Source organism: Astatotilapia calliptera, chromosome 3, assembly GCF_900246225.1.
Source record: "Astatotilapia calliptera chromosome 3, fAstCal1.2, whole genome shotgun sequence".
Classification (NCBI taxonomy): domain Eukaryota; kingdom Metazoa; phylum Chordata; class Actinopteri; order Cichliformes; family Cichlidae; genus Astatotilapia; species Astatotilapia calliptera.
The window spans coordinates 9,903,941-9,922,935 of NC_039304.1; the positions used below are offsets into that span (position 1 = coordinate 9,903,941).

The 18,995-nt window shown below is 38.7% G+C and overlaps 1 protein-coding gene across 1 annotated transcript; it reads right to left on the reverse strand.

The window, feature by feature from the left end:
- Window positions 1-2,940: 2,940 nt before the first annotated feature.
- On the reverse strand, window positions 2,941-10,682 carry syt4 (synaptotagmin IV). Its single transcript, XM_026161673.1, has 5 exons — window positions 10,348-10,682; window positions 7,818-8,434; window positions 7,397-7,720; window positions 4,640-4,760; window positions 2,941-4,218 (listed from the first exon to the last, which is right to left on the reverse strand). The coding sequence occupies exons 1-5, from the start codon at window positions 10,379-10,381 to the stop codon at window positions 3,899-3,901; spliced, it is 1,416 nt and encodes a 471-aa protein (XP_026017458.1). The 5' UTR covers window positions 10,382-10,682; the 3' UTR covers window positions 2,941-3,898.
- Window positions 10,683-18,995: the final 8,313 nt, after the last annotated feature.

Genomic DNA, 18,995 nt, shown 5'->3' on the forward strand with positions numbered 1-18,995 from the left:
ACATCAGTTGATATCACAATATGTAATACAGTATGTGTTGCGCTTATGCTGACTCCCTACGCATCAAGACGTGATTTATTATTCTGTCCTCTTATGAAGCTTGAGACACAGTGTAGGGAGATGATAAGTCATCCATCTATTGGATATCATCTACATCTTAACTATATTATGTAGTTGTGACTGACGAAATGGAAGGATGAACAAAGTTTCCTTTTGATCACTTAACAAAAAAGCAACAAACTTTCTGAAGCTGAAAAACAAAAGACTCGGGATGAAGTAATAATTCATAATCATATTTTTGAGGGAAAAAGCCGTGACTGATGAAAAAAGATTCACCTCTGTCAGAGGTACCTGAGTGTTGGGTTTTTGTTCCTCTACTTGTTTTTATTATGGGGTGGTAGAGATGACACAGTGGCTCTGGGGTTATTTATTTCTGCCACACAGAAATATTGTATCTCATAACAGAATGATGGATAGAGACCAATAAGAACAATGAGGTGTAAACCACAGTGGTCTCTACAGCAACCTAGCTGGAATATTTAAAAAGTATCAAATCCTACCTTTTTAAGTGCAGTAGTGATAATTCTGCTATCTTGTATCTACATTTTTTCTCTTGCAGTAACAACAGCTCCTTCCTCTCTGGGTGTGAGAATGAATGTCTCAACAGCAATTATTAGCGTTACGTTAGTTCAAGAAATACTTTGACTAGGATGTTATGTAAGACTGTAGTCTCTGCTTTGAAGTTTCACCATCATATGTTTTGTACTCTCTCGTCTCTCTCTACCTCAGGTAAAGCTACCTCACTGATAACAGGTTATATAAATAAGCTCCCTCTCTACAGTGTCAGCCACGTCTGCCATCTCTCCTCTGCTGTCATCACAATAGAGCAACCTTGAAGTGAAATGTTGCATGAGATTAAATGTCTGATCTGATGCAGACTAGCTGGATAGTTTGGGACATAAATAAACAAATCATAACAGTTAAAATGTCTTATATGAGCTGCTTTGTTGACATAATGAAAGAGTATTTTGATACTTTTTTATTGGAGGAGCAAAACAAGGGTGGGAAAGGTATATTTGTTACAATGCTTAATATGGATTACTGCATGTAGAATAATAAAGTGTTGGTAATGTTTTTGCAACTTATAATGTAATTGCTTGTCTGTAATTATGATAAAAGGAAAAAGAAAGAAAGATTGACTTCAGAAATACAATGGAAATGAAACAAAAATGAAGAACATGAAATGAGACGTGTGTTATTGGTGTTTTTGTTTAAGCTGAAAATTCAGTTATTTACAAGATTAATTTTTTTCTTATCACTTCACAGTATTTTATAAAAATGCTACAATTTAAACTTTATAATTTATAGACAACTAATCTGGTTGGAATTTCTTCCTTTCTTCAGTGGATTATAAAAGTTTTTTCTCTGAGAACTGCTTTTTCTGTCCTTCACAAGTTCAAGTCATTGTTCAAGTTCTCTTGTCTATTCTCCTGCAGAAATCATATCTCAGTCATTCAGTGTTTCTGCCTCTTCACTGCACTACTTTGTCTTCTTGACACTCAAATATACACACCCAGGCAGCTGTCTGCAAACCCACACACATCAGCTATTCATAAACTCATCTCACACACTCCTAAACTAACTTTAGCCGTATACTCATCTCTTCCCCCGATCACTTCTTTTAGTCATATGTCAGAATGGCCTTATGTGATCACTTTCCACACATCACTCTGCAGCAGTCAGGTGGCCTGACTCCTGTCTCAACCTCCTGTGGCCATCTATCTGCTTCTTCCTTTGGTTGAAGTCAAAGTTATGAAGCCACGGTTGCTACTGGATTACGCATTTTGAATCTTCAGTGTCCATGTGTTGCTACCACCATGTTTGTTTGTTTTTGGACCCAAAAGTTACCTTAGTTATATGAAATTACTGAAGTTAGCAACTAATGTGGACAATCTTGGCTAACTACCTGCATTGAGATACTATGCAATGCATAGATAAACATACTAGCTGAGATACTAAAATACTGGCTAGTAGCTGATTAGTCCTAATTAAAACTAAAACACTGGAAAGTGAGGCAAGACTTCTTGGATGAGTTGTACCATGTAGCAAGGTATAATATTAATCATATTATTAATACACACTCACACACACACACACACACACACACACACACACACACACACACACACACACACACACACACACACACACACACACATATATATAGCATCAGCCAATCACCTTCTTAATTGTAACTGTATAGCTAGAAAAGCTGAGAATACGAGGATAGCATGGATTCGGTATCTTGCACAAAATAACCTTGAGTTCTTAAATAATGACAGACAGGTGTTTACAATAGGAACCAGCTACAGTGTTAGAAGCACTGAAGAAGAAGTGCAAGGGGACAGACCAACAGACACTGATGCAACTCAGTGCAAGACTACAGACTACAGGGTGGGAGGAGAAATAGAAGAATAACAGTTTTAAAGACTTAGATTTGCAGTTGAATTTATAATTTTATGAAAGGAAGGGAAAAAGAGGGGAGTAGCATGCTGAGGCAGCTGTCCTCTTGTTGAACCACTTAGCTGATATTAAATTCAGACATGATGACTTCATCCCCAAGCACTTAGCCACTCAGCAGTTATTACATCATCAGATTTGGAATTGAGCCGAATGATGTCATCCCTAGAGGTGGGGCAGGTGATGCGCACATCTGTGCACAGACTGTGTAATGTAGTAGTATAATTTTAAAGAAGCTTTTAGCTTAGACAGATTTTCTGTGGAGATGGTGGCTGTTGCCAGGAAAATAATAAGAATATTTAACTTTGTTACCTTAGTTTCTTGCATCAGACTCAACCCTTGAAATCCTTTATAGAAGTGGTGTTAATGTATTTTTAATAACACACTGACAGTTAAATAAAAAAGAAAAAAAAATCAAACTCGTTTTCTTTCTCAGAACTTGCCATATTTTATAAGTACATACATTTACATTTCAGCCGTCTTTGTGCTCACAGTAAAGGGGACAAAACACAACGTAAATATTATGCGGCTCCCATCTCTTTAACACACAAACACACACACAAACTCACACAGTGGTGTCAGGACACTTTATTCGAAAGACGCGCACCCTCTCACACGTGTGTAAATGCATCCACATTACTGTCCCCGATGCAGACAGTCAGTTCCAATCTATTCTCCAACCACCTAATTTAGGCTTTCTTGCACTTAAGAAAATGATATATGAAATACCACTTATACTTACAAAACATGTTCAACAAACCAAGAGTACAAATAAAAAAAAGATAAATAAAAACAGTCTACATCTTTATGATGAAAACATTGTCATTATAAAATAAACTTTAATAATAATCCACTTTTTTACAGCTGTGTCAGATGTGGTTCATTCTGGTTTTCATATGATGGAATATAGGTTACTATTTATAGGAGGAAGAGCTGAAGAAAGAGAAGAAGAAGAAGAAGAGGAAAAGAAGAAGAGTAATAGCAACATTAAAGACATTCTGCACTGCACACGGCTACAGTGACAATTGGTTGCTTGCATGTAGATGATGCTGCATGTTTCCAGGTGATTTTCAGTGACAGTCTTTGGAATCGTTTAAAGCTTTGGGGTTCCTTTTGTCATGCCCCTGCCCTCCCACTGAACCCCAAATACTTCAAAGATAGGTGATTGAATGAATGAAAGATTGAATGATGACATCACTTGAAATGAACCCCTCCTACACACATCAAAGTCCACTCCCCCCTTATTCAACCCGCCCTCATTTTAAGTCCACTGGTTACTGGCAAGCAGGATGTTGGATCCCACCCATCCTCCTTCCGTCCCTCTCGTGGTTGAACCAGATCAGATATGGATGACAGGAGCCACCAACACCCCAATTTTCTAATCCTCTGACATGACATGCCACTTGGCGATCTGGCGACGCGGGTGGTCGCAGATCTCCCTCCAGTGCTCCCCGGGAGTACCTGCCGCCGATGTGCCCAGTACAAGGCGCCCAATGACGGTGTTGGGGCAGCGTGAGTTGCCCATGTCTGAGTCCATCAGCAGTAGCTCCACGCTGGTGTCCCTCAGGCCCTCTTCGGAGGGTAGATCGAAGACAAAGAGCTCATTAAACACCGGGTTAGGCGAGCTTTTCTTCACATGGGTTTTCTTCTTGCACACGCGTTTCTTTCCATGATACATGTTCACCTTGACATATGGATCTGGAGGAGAAGAACGATAAGAGTTGAGCAAGAAAAGCCACAGCGACTATCCATGCCTGCGGCAGCTGCAGAGTGGCACATTATTTCTAAACCAGATCAATACAGCAATCAATAGAGCGGAAATGATGGATGTTAGTGATGAGGACAAAAGAGGCTGGCTGTGTAAACACTGTGTGTGTATGTGTGTGTGTGTGCTTGTCACTAAAGTGCTCTATCACATCCTGATCAGATTACTTTGGTGCGGTGGCGGTGCCATTAGTGCAACTATCACAGCATCTAAAGCAGTCTGGGATGCACAGCAGGAAGAGCAAAATGATTTTGGTTTCATCCCTTTACCGTTATGAAGAAGAAATACATTCAAGCCTGCAGTTATATGGACATGGTTTGCATATTAAACCGGTTCAGTTAAAAGCCCGTGTACCTGTAGGTCCATTGTTTTCAGTCTTGGGGAGGTGGCGAGCTTTGAGAACAACTACAGTCAGAGTGTTGGTGGTGGACTGGTAACACAGGGACAGCAATAACTCACCACGACCTGAAGATTTCTGTGGAGAAGAGAAGAATGGATAAAGTTTAAAAAAAAAAAAGCAAAAATCGGCAGAGCAAACAGAGCAAACATTTGTAAGTGAAACTTACACTAAAGAAACCCTAAATCCAGCCTGTCCTTTCATGTTTTCCAATTCTACTTAATAAGCAGACATTTGTAAAGTTGTTATTCGGTTCTCAAGTTAATACATTTAAGTAGGTTAAATTAATCAGAAGAATGGATCCACTTAGTATGTATTAAAAGAATTAACACAATAGGGCGTGGTAGTTATTAAATAATGAATAACCTACAAAATTACGAGCTACAAAACAGTTTGTGGTGCTGCTGCTGCTTCCCGTGCAGCAAATGGTGCCAGTCCTGACAGCTTGAGACACTGCCGGCTAAATAATCATCACCTGCTTATGTGGTAGATTTTCATATTTAACACACACAAAATGTGTCACTGAGAAGCTCCCGATCTTCTCTACAATTTGTTGCTGCTGTCACAGTTTGCTCATGCACATACACATCCATGCCCGCGCCCCGTGAGAGTCGGCACCTCAGATGGTTGCGATCGCACCTTAGAGGCTCGCAGTCTCATGGTTGCCACAGCAACGAGAAGTAGCACACAGACAACTTCTAGCAATGACCTGATGTTCAGGTCTAAATCCAAAAGGATTGCCTGTTATTTTTAGTCTAATTAGTTTGTTTATTTGTGTATTAATGTATTTATTGTTTCTGTACTTCCAGAGCGAAAGCATGTTGGTGATGCCTGTGTCTCTTATTTTCTGGTGTATTGATTCTTTAAACTACTGGGTGGTCACACATACACAAAACTACACAAAGCAGTGAGACAAAATCTATGTCACACAGACAAAGAGAGCCACCACCCTGTAAGGCATGGGCTGCAACTTTTAAGAAACAACTGCATGCGTCTCTCATGCTGATGTGGAGAAAATGGTTCTGTTTAATTATTGTCCCTTTGTGCACTGTAAATCCATGTTACAAGACCAACAAGCTGCGTTCTCCGCCCTTTTATTTGCATATGAAATGTTTCTCATTCTGACAAGTTCAGCTGCGGCATAGCAAATAAATGAAAGAGATTAAGGATTTTCTTCAGCAAAAGAAGCCAGAAATAACCTGCAAAGCAATTTCATGAATTCAAAAACTAATTTTTAGCTGATTTCACAGGTTCTTATTCCCCCTTACTATAAAGCTTTGCGAGATTTCTCTCCTCTGGGACCCAGATGAGAAATGGAATTGATGAAATACAGTTTGTCTCAGCATGGGGTGAAGAGAAGAGAGATAAGAAATCTTATCCTCTTGAAGAGAGACGAGTGGAGATGGGATAAAACCTTTATACTTCACAGACTTCCATTTCCTAGCACTTCCCTAGAGTACGATATGGTACCAGAGACCATTAAAGACATTACACGTAGCTCATATTCCTTTTGAGAAACTACAAATATGCATGAACATATCCACAACTACCACACAGGGAAAGAGCTTCCATTTTAGAAGAGCACAATATCACCTCACACGTCTATAATTACACAATGAGAGATGCTCATGCATGGCCATACCATTTAATACCAGTCTATAGAGTGGTGCTCTATACTATACCACAGACCAATGATAAGCACAAGGATATCCTTTTACTTTTATTTAATTTAGCCAAACCAGGAATCATTTAGGCTAATGCATTTAGAGGAAATGAAGACATAATGTACTCATGGGTGTCAAAGTACTCAATACATTAAATGACACTTATAAACATTACTTCTGCATGTTTGTGGTCCTCACAGATGCCAGGAACAGCAAGCCTGGACCGCCTGCCCACAGATCTATAATGATGTAGTGTTGTTATCGTCTGACCTTCGTGGAATGGGAAATGTCGCCATGATAGCCTGGTTCACAGGTTGCCATTACCGTTTTAACTGTGTGATGCACTAAAGGAAAGGTATGTAGGGAGGATGTCATGTAAAGCAGTTCCAGCTGTTAAATGCAATGAGCAGATGAAATGACGTAAGAAAATAACGAACCCTAAAAAAGCTGATGAAAAACGTAAACAATAAATACCAAAAGCATCCTTGTATCCAAAGCAGCTCAGTGTCAACTTGCAAATCCATATTCCTGTAACAGATCTCATCTCTCTCTCCACAGATATATACCCTCTCTGCTTTCTCCTCTGGTTTCACATGATATTTAATATCATTTCTAAACCAACTAGAGGCTGTTATGATAGTTATTCCTCTGGTATATACCAATGAAATGTTAATTTAAAACTTCCATCGAAGATAGAAATCACACACACGGAATGAGATTAATCATTTTTATTAAGAGAATTTGGAATCGATAAAATGGTGGGCTTGCATTTGAATGATTTACATATTATTATATTTTAGTATTTAAATGACTTTTAAGATTATTCATTGATTAATATGGTAACAGTGGAAGTAATCAGCTTACTTTGCTGAATTTGACTAAGCTGTTCTGCTGTAATGCTTTTAGGGAGTGGTGGTGTAGACAGAGATGGTGTGATGAAAAAAAGCTGAGTCACTATCAGAGCAGTTGTAGAATTAAAATTGAGCTCACTGAATGACTTTATACATGAAATACAACACTAAGGCTTCAAACATTTGTTCCAAATCTTACCTTGACATTTTTCTTGATTATCTCTCGGCTCATGAGGACACGCCCCTCGGACAAGTCGATCCCAGACAAGGGAACAAGGGTCTCGCCGATGACTTCATCACGAGAGAACCGGTCAAAGCTCAGCACCATGAAGTGAAGGGCCAACTCTGACACACGAGCAAGTGAGATGCCGTAGAAGCTGAAGGTCTCATCAAAAGTGGGGTCTAGAGTTTTTCGCAAGACTCTGGTCTTCACCCTGTGCTTTTTTTCCGGCAGTAGGGTCAGCTTGATGTAAGGGTCAGAGGTCAGCGACTGCTCGTCAGTTGGAGTCAGACCATGGGCTTCCTAGAAAAGTGAAAACAATCAAGTATTTAAGACTGTATGTATTAAAAATAAGTATTACTTTAAATGTTTTAAAAATAATCTTAAACATATACAGTACCTTGATATGAACAATGAATGCCTTCCTCTCTTCCTGGTATTCAAGGGAAAAGTGGAGGGTCCCTAGTCCAGCCTCCTTGTCTTCCCCCTGGGGCCTGTCCACAGCCGGGGTGGGTGCTTGGCTGGAGAGAGTACTGGATGGTGAAGGCAGGTCACGGCGGTCCATCACACCAGGCTGGGTGAACCCTGCATGGGGAGAAGGCAGCTCCAGATCTGGGGAGCTCCGCAGCTTCTGGTGGTGATGAAATGGTTTAGTGGTAAAGTTGCCATTCAGATCCCGTTTCTCCAGGTCCAGATGGAGAGTTGGCCTGGAGCCATTTGGGCTTGATGCCAGTTTGTCTGTGCCAGCTGCATTCACTGGTGGTGCGGTGTGGCAGTTTCCATTGACATCTGTTTTACTGGTGTCGTTAGCTGCTGTGGTGGGAGGCGCAGCAAACTTTTTCTTGCCACTGAGGCTCTCTGGGTAAATGTCGACTCCTTTGAGCATGTGCACAAACTTGTACGGAGGTGTCTTCTGGGACTTGGTGTTTTTACGCTGGCAACAGATCCACGCAAAGGCTGACACAGTGAATACGAGGCCGAAGACACTCACCACAGCAACACCTACTGGCACTGCCACTGTGGGGGAGGAAAGAATGAAGGGAAGGACAGCGGGGGTGTGGGTGGACAGATGGAGAAAAATAATTCAGCAAAGTAAAATTAAAAATAAAAACTTAACAAACTAAGCAGCAACTGTAAAACAATTTCTATCTCACAGATTTTATTGTTACACCGAGGCAAGTGAGTCCATTTTGTGATTCTGACTAATGCAGCTGCAGCCTTGACTCAGAGGGAGAACAACGCAATCTGTTCAACTCTGATCAAATCTCGGCATCACTGTTTTCAGAATCCAAACATGGTTACTCTTTATGAACAGGAAACAGGTGGAAAAATAATGAACTTGTGGGAAAACTACACAACGTCTTTTGTGACAAGGCGATCTCTCCATAGCAGCTTTATAAAAACAGCTAAACTCAGATCCAATCATTGTCACAAAAGCATTATAAAGATCAGTGTACACTATTACAAGGAAACAGGCAGAAATGTTGAAAATTCAAATATTTGCAGTGAGAATTTAATACATGTGGTTTGGGCAAATCCTTATTTCAACCAGCTGGGTGGTCCTGATTTAGAAACAGTACTTAATAACGCAGATATCTTTAGTCATACTCATCAAGGATGATGGTCACTACTATTGGGATTACTAAGGCATATTTAGGGACCTATTTCCTGTCAGTTTTCCTTTTATGGTATTGCCGGAGACGGAGATATTTACAAGTGAATGCTTCAGTTCTTTGTTTTGCAGTGCTGAGCTGTGACTCACCATCAATCAAGCTGCCTTGTCATGCTACCAGATTTAAAAGGGTTGCCTCGCAGAAGAAAATGCATACCATTTCCTGCAATTAAGCAGGCGACATAGTGGAAAAGCACTCAGATCAGCCCATAAAAAGAAGGAAGAGGTGGAAGTGGCAAGGTGGTGGTTGTGGTAATCAATCACTCTGATACTTATCTTTAAAATCTGCCTTTTCATATTGTCAACACAATCATGGCTCTGCTTTTGATAATTTGAGAATCAGTACAGTATCACTAATTCACACTTTCCTAAGACAGCCTTTGTGCTGGGGTTATTGTATAGCAAATGTGTTCTGTTAACACACAGCAAGCAATAAGAATATATAGTTCCCTTCTCACTTAACCCTAAATAATTAATATGTAATCTTCTTCTATGGGATTGGGGTGATCTAATAATATTGCAGAAATTTCCATTCATATAGTTTCTTAATATTGTAGGCTGATTTTGCTCTGGCAACTGTGTAATAATCTGAAAATACAACGAAATTCACTTTATCCACGAGTAAGCAGTTCACTTCACTTTTAGATCACAGCACTTATACATATTGTTTTCTCTGCTTTTTTCATGAATATTTCAGCCCAGTAGCATCCCTGGGTGGGATGGCTTTCAAGGCAGCAACAACAGACAGATGGATGAGGCAACGGGAGGGCAGTGAGGTAGCAGCTGAACCGAGAGGAAAATAAAGAAAAGAAACAGGTGCTTTCCTGGCTTTACCTGCGTTGTAGTAACACCTAGAATGCAAAAATAGTGACTTCATTATTGCACCCATTAATATCGCACTGAATAATGAGCTCCACCCTTTCCTGATAATTAGCTGTCGCCCTTTGGCCAGCTGCAAAATGGAGGAATGAAGTCCACCCAAACACGTTGTTTTACGACACACTGCGCGAGCCATTCACTTTACACTAGTTACACGCCCTACAAAAATAGCAAACAACGAAGAAGAAAAAGAAAAAAAAGAAGAAGCCGACATTTAGAAAGTCAGCTAAATTTGAAATCCATAAATTAGCTTCTGGCCACTTCCAGCCAGTGCTAGCTAACAATTTTAGGATGAGTCACGCGGCAGATTAGACATCCACGGTGGGGTTTTCTCGATGAAAACGATATCCGTGAAGTTTTGAGCAGGATTTGGACTCACCGAGCTGAGCTCCATCCTCCACCATTGGAGCCATGGTCGCTATCCAAGGTGCTGAACAATGTCCGTCTGCTTCAACGCTTCAGCTTCGGCGCTGCTTTCTGTAGTAGCCGCTCCTCTGATGCTATGCTCGTGCGGTTTTTCTCAGATTTTATTAATAATACAAAAGTCTTTGTAATGCTTCAATAATTAAAAAACAAACAGGATTTCCCAGAGAGAAGTATGGGGGATGCTCTGTTCTCAGCCTGCTGCTGTTACTCCGTGATGCGTGAGTGTGTCTCTGAGGCGGCAACACCCCGTTTCTTCTCTCTCTCTCTCACTCTCTCTCTCACTCTCACTCTTCCCTTCTCTTCACTGTTCCCCAGCCCCCCCTCCCCTACGGTAAGGCTGAGCTCATCAGTGCTGACGCAGTAGTGACGGAGGCTGGCTGTGAAATCAGGACCCCCGGTGAAGCAGCACAACAGGGTTGCCAATTTTCCCAATTGATTGCTAGGAATTGAACATTCTCCTTGTGCGTCTTCTTCATCCGTGTTTATGTGATGTGGTTGTGTATTTGTAAGTGTGTGTGTGTGTGTGTGTGCATCCTTAGTCCATAAGAATACTGTTTTGTTATTGTGGTCATATCATTCATTATCATAACTGAGATGTATTTATGCAGTTATGCTTTACTCTGATGAAATCATAATTTTTAAGTAAAAGGTGATTATATTACAGTCCTGTAGGGGCTATAGCAACCGCTATAGGAAACAACAGGAAACAGAAAACACAATAATAGAAACTACGAAAAACAATTGTTTTATAAAGTCTTGACCACAACAAAACTTATTCACTAGGATAATGTACGTGAAAAATACCAGACAGGTTATAGGAGCATGATGTAGGCCCTGCACTGAGGGTCACCTATGAACCTATGAACCAATTCAGTTGCATGAGAGAAGACAGCTGACAGGAATTGACTTCTTACATATATGAGCAATTACTGAGCAATGGAAGGAACACTTTCACAACCTCTTAAACTAAGAAATGGTAAATGGCCTGTATTTATATAGCGCTTTACTAGTCCCTAAGGACCCCAAAGCGCTTTACATATCCAGTCATCCACCCATTCACACACACATTCATACACTTCATACACAAAAGAACAAAAGTACACAACTGCAGTACATGCACACAGCAAGTCTGCAAACTAGAGGTGGTGCTTGAGCAAGCAGGCGTATTTAGTACAGAGGCCTGTATCACAGCAGTTCATCTCAGGTGGGCTGGAATAGAATTTGCAGAGAGGCTGCCTATAGCCATCTATTATGGAGAATTGTCTTCTGTTGAAGGACCAAAGGGAAGACCAAAAGATATGATAAGATACATAGAAATATATTTTAACATTCTGAAACACACAGGGACCCTGAAACCTGGGAGGCACAAGAAATACAGAGATCAAATTGGTGCAATAGTTGATTGTCAAATCAACTATTAATGCTGTTGAGGACAGATGTCGACAACGCTATGTTGCTGCAAACATCATTTGGAACATAACTTCCAACTACTTGGCCAAACAATGCAACTGATGTGGAAAACTTGACTGAGTACAAGTGAGCAACTTACACTTCAGTCACGGTCTACATAAAACAATGATGGGCTCTCACTGATGATAATGATGATGATGATAATGATGATGATGATGATAATGCTGAATAGTGTTACTTTTACTACTTGCCATCTTCCAAACTATGTAAATTCTACAGTTACACTCAATAAAGGGTTTATAGTAATTCTACAATATATCCACATATATGTCAAAGTAGGCTTACTGGCTTAATGTTTATACCTGTATCCACAAAAAGGACTGGCTGTGCATACACAAGATCATTTCTTCGGAAAAAGAAATATATATGAACACATTTAACATTTTATACAGTCAAATTCTGACCTCTGGTGTTGATTGTAAAGAATGCATTTCTCTTGAAAATGAAAAAAAAATCACTGGCAGTGTGACTTCAACTAACAGACTGTGCACTTAAAAGGGACACATGCTTAACAAAACAAGATTAATCAACCTTCTGAAAAATTACAAAAACATTTTAAAGCAATAAAAATATTGCATATATGCATTTTAAATTGTATTATATCAGTTTATTGCATAAAAATGTATTGTGCAAATTTTGCCATTGCCAGTAAATTGTTATGCCATGTTGGTGGGCTTCCCTGCTGTCCTGACCTCAGATAATCAGACGAAACTGCCTTGATGATTTATTGTTTGCCTTTATTTAGATTTTAACTTTTATTGAAATGGTTGTCATACATTTTCAGTCAATGTGCATCATTCATAATGCACGGCACAATGCGCCACCACACCATTCAGTTGCATTGTTTTAGTTTTTAAGAAAAAATTAGGTTACCATATTATATTTAACATTGAATTTTCCTTCTTCACCGTCTGTTTGGAGTATAACCTGCATAGTTCATAATGCATGATGTGAGGTGCCGCACAGTTAAGTGGAATAATTTATTATTGAAGAATGTGATGCCTTTTGTCAGAGAGTTTTTGACATTGTCCATTAAATCTCCAATTTAACTTGATACCTGAGTGTTTTTTTTGTTTTTTTTTACTTTTAGACTAGTTGATTGGCTAGTGCTTCTTCAGGTCAGAGATTGAGGGCGTTTTCGCCCTTGTTCACAGAGATTTCTATACAATGAGGTCTCTCTGAAAGCACACAAGACGCCCACTGCTGGCCATTACAAGAATCCTGGTTCAAGGATCTTTAAATTGGTAAAACATTATTAGAGTGTTAAATGCCGTGCAGACGCACCTGCACGGCATCTGCAGATCACGCGCGTGGTGTTAAATCACGGGGAAGCAGGGTTGAGAGCAGGGATGGACTGGGACTAAAAACAGTCGTGGACTTTGACTGGGCCCGGCCCAAAGTAATTGGCGTGTGGAAACTGGCATGAGTGTTACAAGACTTTAATTGTGGCTTATGCGATCAAACCATCAAAATTATAGCAACAGTACTGATGTTGACTAGATGTTGTATTAAAAGTATATTATGGTAGATTAATTTGAATACTCATATAGAAATGGAGGTCTCAACATACTGCAGTCCCTCTGGCTGAACCAATACAAAACAGTTATCTGAAACACACAACACATAGTACTGTATGAGTTATGATAAATCACAAAGTAAAGAGGTTTTAGTATGCAGGTTAACTTGAATACTCACCTTACTCAATGTTGGGGGATAAGTATTTTCTTCAACAGGTTGCTTTTTTCTGCAACTCTGTCTATGACCAAGTCATTGTCAAGGGACACGAGGATGTCTTTCTCTGTAGTCATAAGCATGAATGCTTCCAGGTGTTCTTGTGACTGTGTGCTTTGTCCTGATTCTTTTATATTGAGGATGAGAACAAATAAAAACTGGTCCAGATGAGTTCAGTCAAACAATGATTTTATTGAACATGTGCGTGGGGAGATGTACACAGTGACATCATCAGCATAGATCTCCACTAAAAAACACACTTCAAATTGGTTTTGTATGTCAGGGTTCTGCCCCTTCTTGCGTCAGCAAATAATATAACATGCATTAGTTACAGTTAATGTCAGTTAAACAAGTTCCCGTTATCAGCAACATTTTTGCCATACATGGCATTTTTAACCATCTTTTACCCTCCAGATGTTTCCTGTTGATTTACACTTCTTATGCTTATCTTTAGCCTATCCTGTCCTAACTGTTGCTATGCAGGCACAAAATGCAGTTACAAGCAAAAATATATCTCACCTCTGACCTAAAACTCATCTACTGTTATTTGTGTCTGTAAGCGTGTTTGCATTGACCTTTCTGCGCTCTGAGTCACCTTTACACAATATATCGTCTGGACATTCACGCCAGACGAAGCTTATGACCTTAAAAGGACTGAGCGCCAACTCTTAATGAGCACATTTGCAATGTGTGTATAAAAATAACTACAACTACACATTTAATAAAAGTTTTAATAAAATTTATTCTACTTTTTATGTGTTTTAGAACAGAGAAACTTGCTACCTGTGTCACAGGCAAAGTAAGGAGGTACCTTTATCCCCAGCCAAGAATATGATAAGCATCTGTGAAGAGGTTGTATCGTTTCAGAATCAGATAACAACAGACTGGGCATTCCTTACAAGATTTGCACTGTTTGTTTAGTACATCTGTGATCTCTTCTTCATCACCATCACAGCCAACCCCTACCATCCTGACCTTGTACTCTTCACAGCTGCGTTTTGCATCGTTTCTTTCCACCGTCTTTGCCTCCTACTCCACTTCTTCTTCTCCTTGCCTGGTGGCCACAGCCAATGCAGCTGGCATCCAACTCAGAGGTGCAGTGGTCCCCCCTAGAGTACTGGAGTGTGAAAGAGATTAGTGGGGGAAAAAAACAGGTGTTGAAAGCATGCGTGGAGAGTGGTGGTCCGGCCCGCCGGCCTTCCTGGAGCACCGGCTGTTCTGTGATTCTCCAGAATCCACAGATGCCCAGTCCGCCCCTGGTTGAGAGTGTTGTTGTGGTGGTGTGACAAATGTAAAAATAAAGATGGCTCAAAACACGGATCTGTGGTCCCGCTGTGCCTTATTCACACCACAGCTTTATTTTCCAATTATTCTTGAACTGGTTCCTGTTATCAAACTCAACCCTGTCGACTGATCTTAATACCGGAGTCATGTGAAATAAAAATCAGTTTAAGTTATTGAGCTTTTCTTAATGACTGCTAGATGGTCATTTCCAGCAGTGATGTTTTAAAACAATGCATCTGTTTGTGTATTGTCTCCTGCTGTTGTTTCTCTTTCAAATTTGTTTCTTTAGAGCACTTCATCTAACATTGTGTGCAAGCCTCGATTTTTCCACTCCATGTCTTGGACCTAGCACTGCATCAGATGGTGTGTTGCCTCTTGCTGTTCTCTTTCAGTACTTCTGCATTGCTTCATCGAACATGACCCGTATGCCTTCGCTATTTTTCTCTGGGACTTTGCCCTGCATTGTATTTCTTGGCCTATAACTTCCATTTTATAAAGTTTGCACTGTAGCAGTTGGTGAGTTGCCTCCTGCTGTTCTTTTTCTTTTAAGCATTTGTGTATTTCTTTGGAGCATTTTATTGAACATTGTGTGCAAGCCTTGATTTTTCCTCTCCATGTCTTGGATCATGATCTGCATTTCTTGGTGTACACCTTCCAGCTGAGCTTCCATATATTGAAGTTTGTACTGCGTCACTGTATTACCTCCTGCTCATTTTTCTCTTTTAGCTTCTCTGTATTCCTTCCCAGCACTTCATCAAACATTATTTTCCTTTGCATTTATTTTTGTTCTCCATGTCGTGGAGCTTGCACTGCAGTGTACTTCTCCTCTGCATGAGTTTTCTCCAGGTGTAGTTTTTCCTCACTACATTAATCAAACTCGATGGGGTGAGCCTTTTTTCTTGGCTGTTTTTTTCAGAGACATTTTAGTAGCTCAATAAAATTTTTCAAATTTTTCTTAGTCGATGTTGATTGATAGCTGTAAACATGAAAGCTTAAAATGGTTAACCTTAAAGTTTCTCTTGCCTACTTATGAGTTATGACAAAAGGGATTCTAATGATTCTAATGATGTCACTAAGCTGCTATTAAGGTGAACAATTCACATGCAAATTAGGTAGTCACAAGACAATTTTGAATAGGGGATTTTTGTGTTTATACAATCAAGACAATCACAAGGGGAAGGCAAAACTCCCTAAGACACAATAGGCAGCCAGCTAAAGGAAAACAGGAAATATCCTATATTATAACTACTGAAAAGAACAAAACAAAACAAAACAACCAACCAAAGAAACTGAAAGGCATACAAAGGGAAAACAATTGAATCTTAACACAGATAATAAAATCCATAAACACTCAACAAAACAAACAAAAAAGACCTAAACATCACAAGAGCTAAAGCGTCAAAATACCGGAAAAGAAACAAAAGTAAAAACCACAGCTTAACAGTAATCAGAGTAAGGGCTGTAATTAAAGAATTTAATTAAATGGAAAGAACTACAGTACACTGTACTGTACTGAAATAGGTCAAAAACCTGACATAATTTTGCATTCCACTTTTTGAAATGAAAAAGCCTTTAATAATGAAGTTTAATAATAACAATAATTTCCCACTTTCACCATTTACAAATAAAGTTTATCACTTTATGTAAAAAAATTATTTTTAATTTACAAAGTCAACTACACATTTGTAATTCCTCAACTTTTAAAAAATATTTTTCCTGATTTATTGTCCATTAGCTTATGCCTGTCCTTATTTTCAAATAACCCCTGAACAAAGTTTGCAGGAAGATTCTTTTGAAGATTATATTTGTCAGACAGCTGGTACATTAAAACCCTGTGCAATTACAATTCTTATAAAACAATATATTCTGTAGGACATACGCTGGATTGGTGTTTGTTCTGCATAAAATGGTAAAATATATCGAAATTAAAAATTAAATAAAATGTGGTTTCTGACAGTTTCTTATTTGTTTTCGTATATTGTGGTTTATGTGTTTATTGTGTGTTTATGGCTCACGGTAAATTAAGGTGGTAATTTCCTGTAAAATATAACAGCAGGCTTCTGGGAATTAAAATAGCTAGACACACCCACAGACCTAGATATCCGCCTACAGGTGAGTCGTGCCAGGGAGGAGGTGACACTAGAACGAAATAAAGGATTCGTTCCATCGTATCATTCAGTTCAGTTTGCAAATCTTCCTTATATCTCTTTTTATACTGGTTTCCTGTTAGAGTAGTGATGGCAGCAGCAGGTTTGGCCGGAAGCAACGCAGGGAATGGTGTTGCAACTACCAAAGGCTTATTTGTCATTTTCAGTCTGTTGTGTCTGGCTTGCCTGTCAAGTTCACTGACTGATGAGGAACAACTGGTAGAATAACTTTTTTGTTTTAATTAAGTCATTTGAATAAATTAATCATAACTAAGCCATCACACTCAGATTTATGATCACGTTTTCTAAATATATATATTTTCTTTTTGTGAGGTCATAATCAAATGCTTTATTTTGATGTTTGTTGGCGTTCTGTCTGGATTTGCAGGAAGAATTAAAAGAAAACCTCCAGAAACTACAACACGAAGCAGTGAGAAGGAAGGTGAGTCTATCAGCGTTCATGCTATGGATGAGTAATTTGGAGAGTCTCTTAATGCTAATATAAACATTCCTATTAAATAAGCAAAGCAAAACAAAATTGCCAATCAAGTATTTTATTATTTATATATTCTAAAAAAATACCTGTAATATATATATATATATATATATATATATATATATATATATATATATATATATATATATATATACTCTTTTTGTGTTTTACTTTTTCTCTTTCAGGCTAGTCATAAATTAGATAGAATCTACATTCCCGAAATCTTCAATGATGTTATACGCATGATGGACACTTTGTCTGAAATAGTGAAGGAACCAGTGAAAGATTTTCCACCACTGCTGGATTTAATGGATGACCTAAAGACATTCATGGAAGCAGGCAAGGACTACATAGATAAAATCATTGACAATTCAGCTGCTGAAATCAGCGACTATGAAAAGAAACTAAGTGGTGTGATGGAGCAGATAGCACACCTAGAAGTGCAAAATGAACTGTAAGTTATCAGTCATTGACTTTCTCACATATTGTACTCACTGTATCTCTAAAACCTGTCTCAGCCTGACTTTGAAGTTCTTTTAAAGTAGTCTTGGATGTTTTTGATTCAGTGAGCAAATCTGTTTGTGAATTTGAATTTGTATTGCATTACATTACAAAGACCTTTATCATAAATAGGAATTTTTTTTTTATCACATCCCATGCTTGAATTGCTCATTCTATACTCTTACATATATTTTTTATTTCACTGGTAAGATATTTTATTGATTAATAGAGAAAGATCACCACACTGAATAAAAATGACAAACTGACACTAAAATTATTAGCACCCTGGACTGCTCTGTTTTTAAAAAATAAAAATGTCTCTAATATTGATTACTCTCAGGAGCGTGGTCATAAACTCTGGAAATGTGCATCAATACAAAAAGGCCGAAAAATTAAGCTTGTTTAATGTTCAGCTGCTTTTTAAACAAAGAGACACCTTGACTACTTTCCAGATAACCAGTAAATTTTTTGTTGTAAGACTCTATGAGTTCATGAATTAGTGATGTTAGGTGGAAAATGCATGAGTAACACAAGAATAAACTTTAGTATACACAATATATTGTATTAGAATTACGTGTTGTTCTTTAGTCGTATCATAAAAACTACACACATAGACACACACTTCTTCACTATGGCAACAGCGAGTCCCTTGCATCACAGAGCCCAGTAATACAATGTACACTCATAGTAACCCACTAAATTATCCACTCATCTAAAGACCATTCTATAATCATTTGTTCACTAATTACTGGATTTTCATCTTCTCTTAACTTGATTATAAACATTTACGGAAAAAGTTTTATCTGCTGAACAAGTCATTTAATACTCTATGTACTTGGTGAAACTAGCTCACTAAACAAACACCATTCATTTGTAAGTTTTGCTATTGTACTTGCTATGTGCTTTTGTACTTTTGTGTATGTGCATATTTCTATTAAACACTATCTTATAGACATTTATGGTGCAATCATT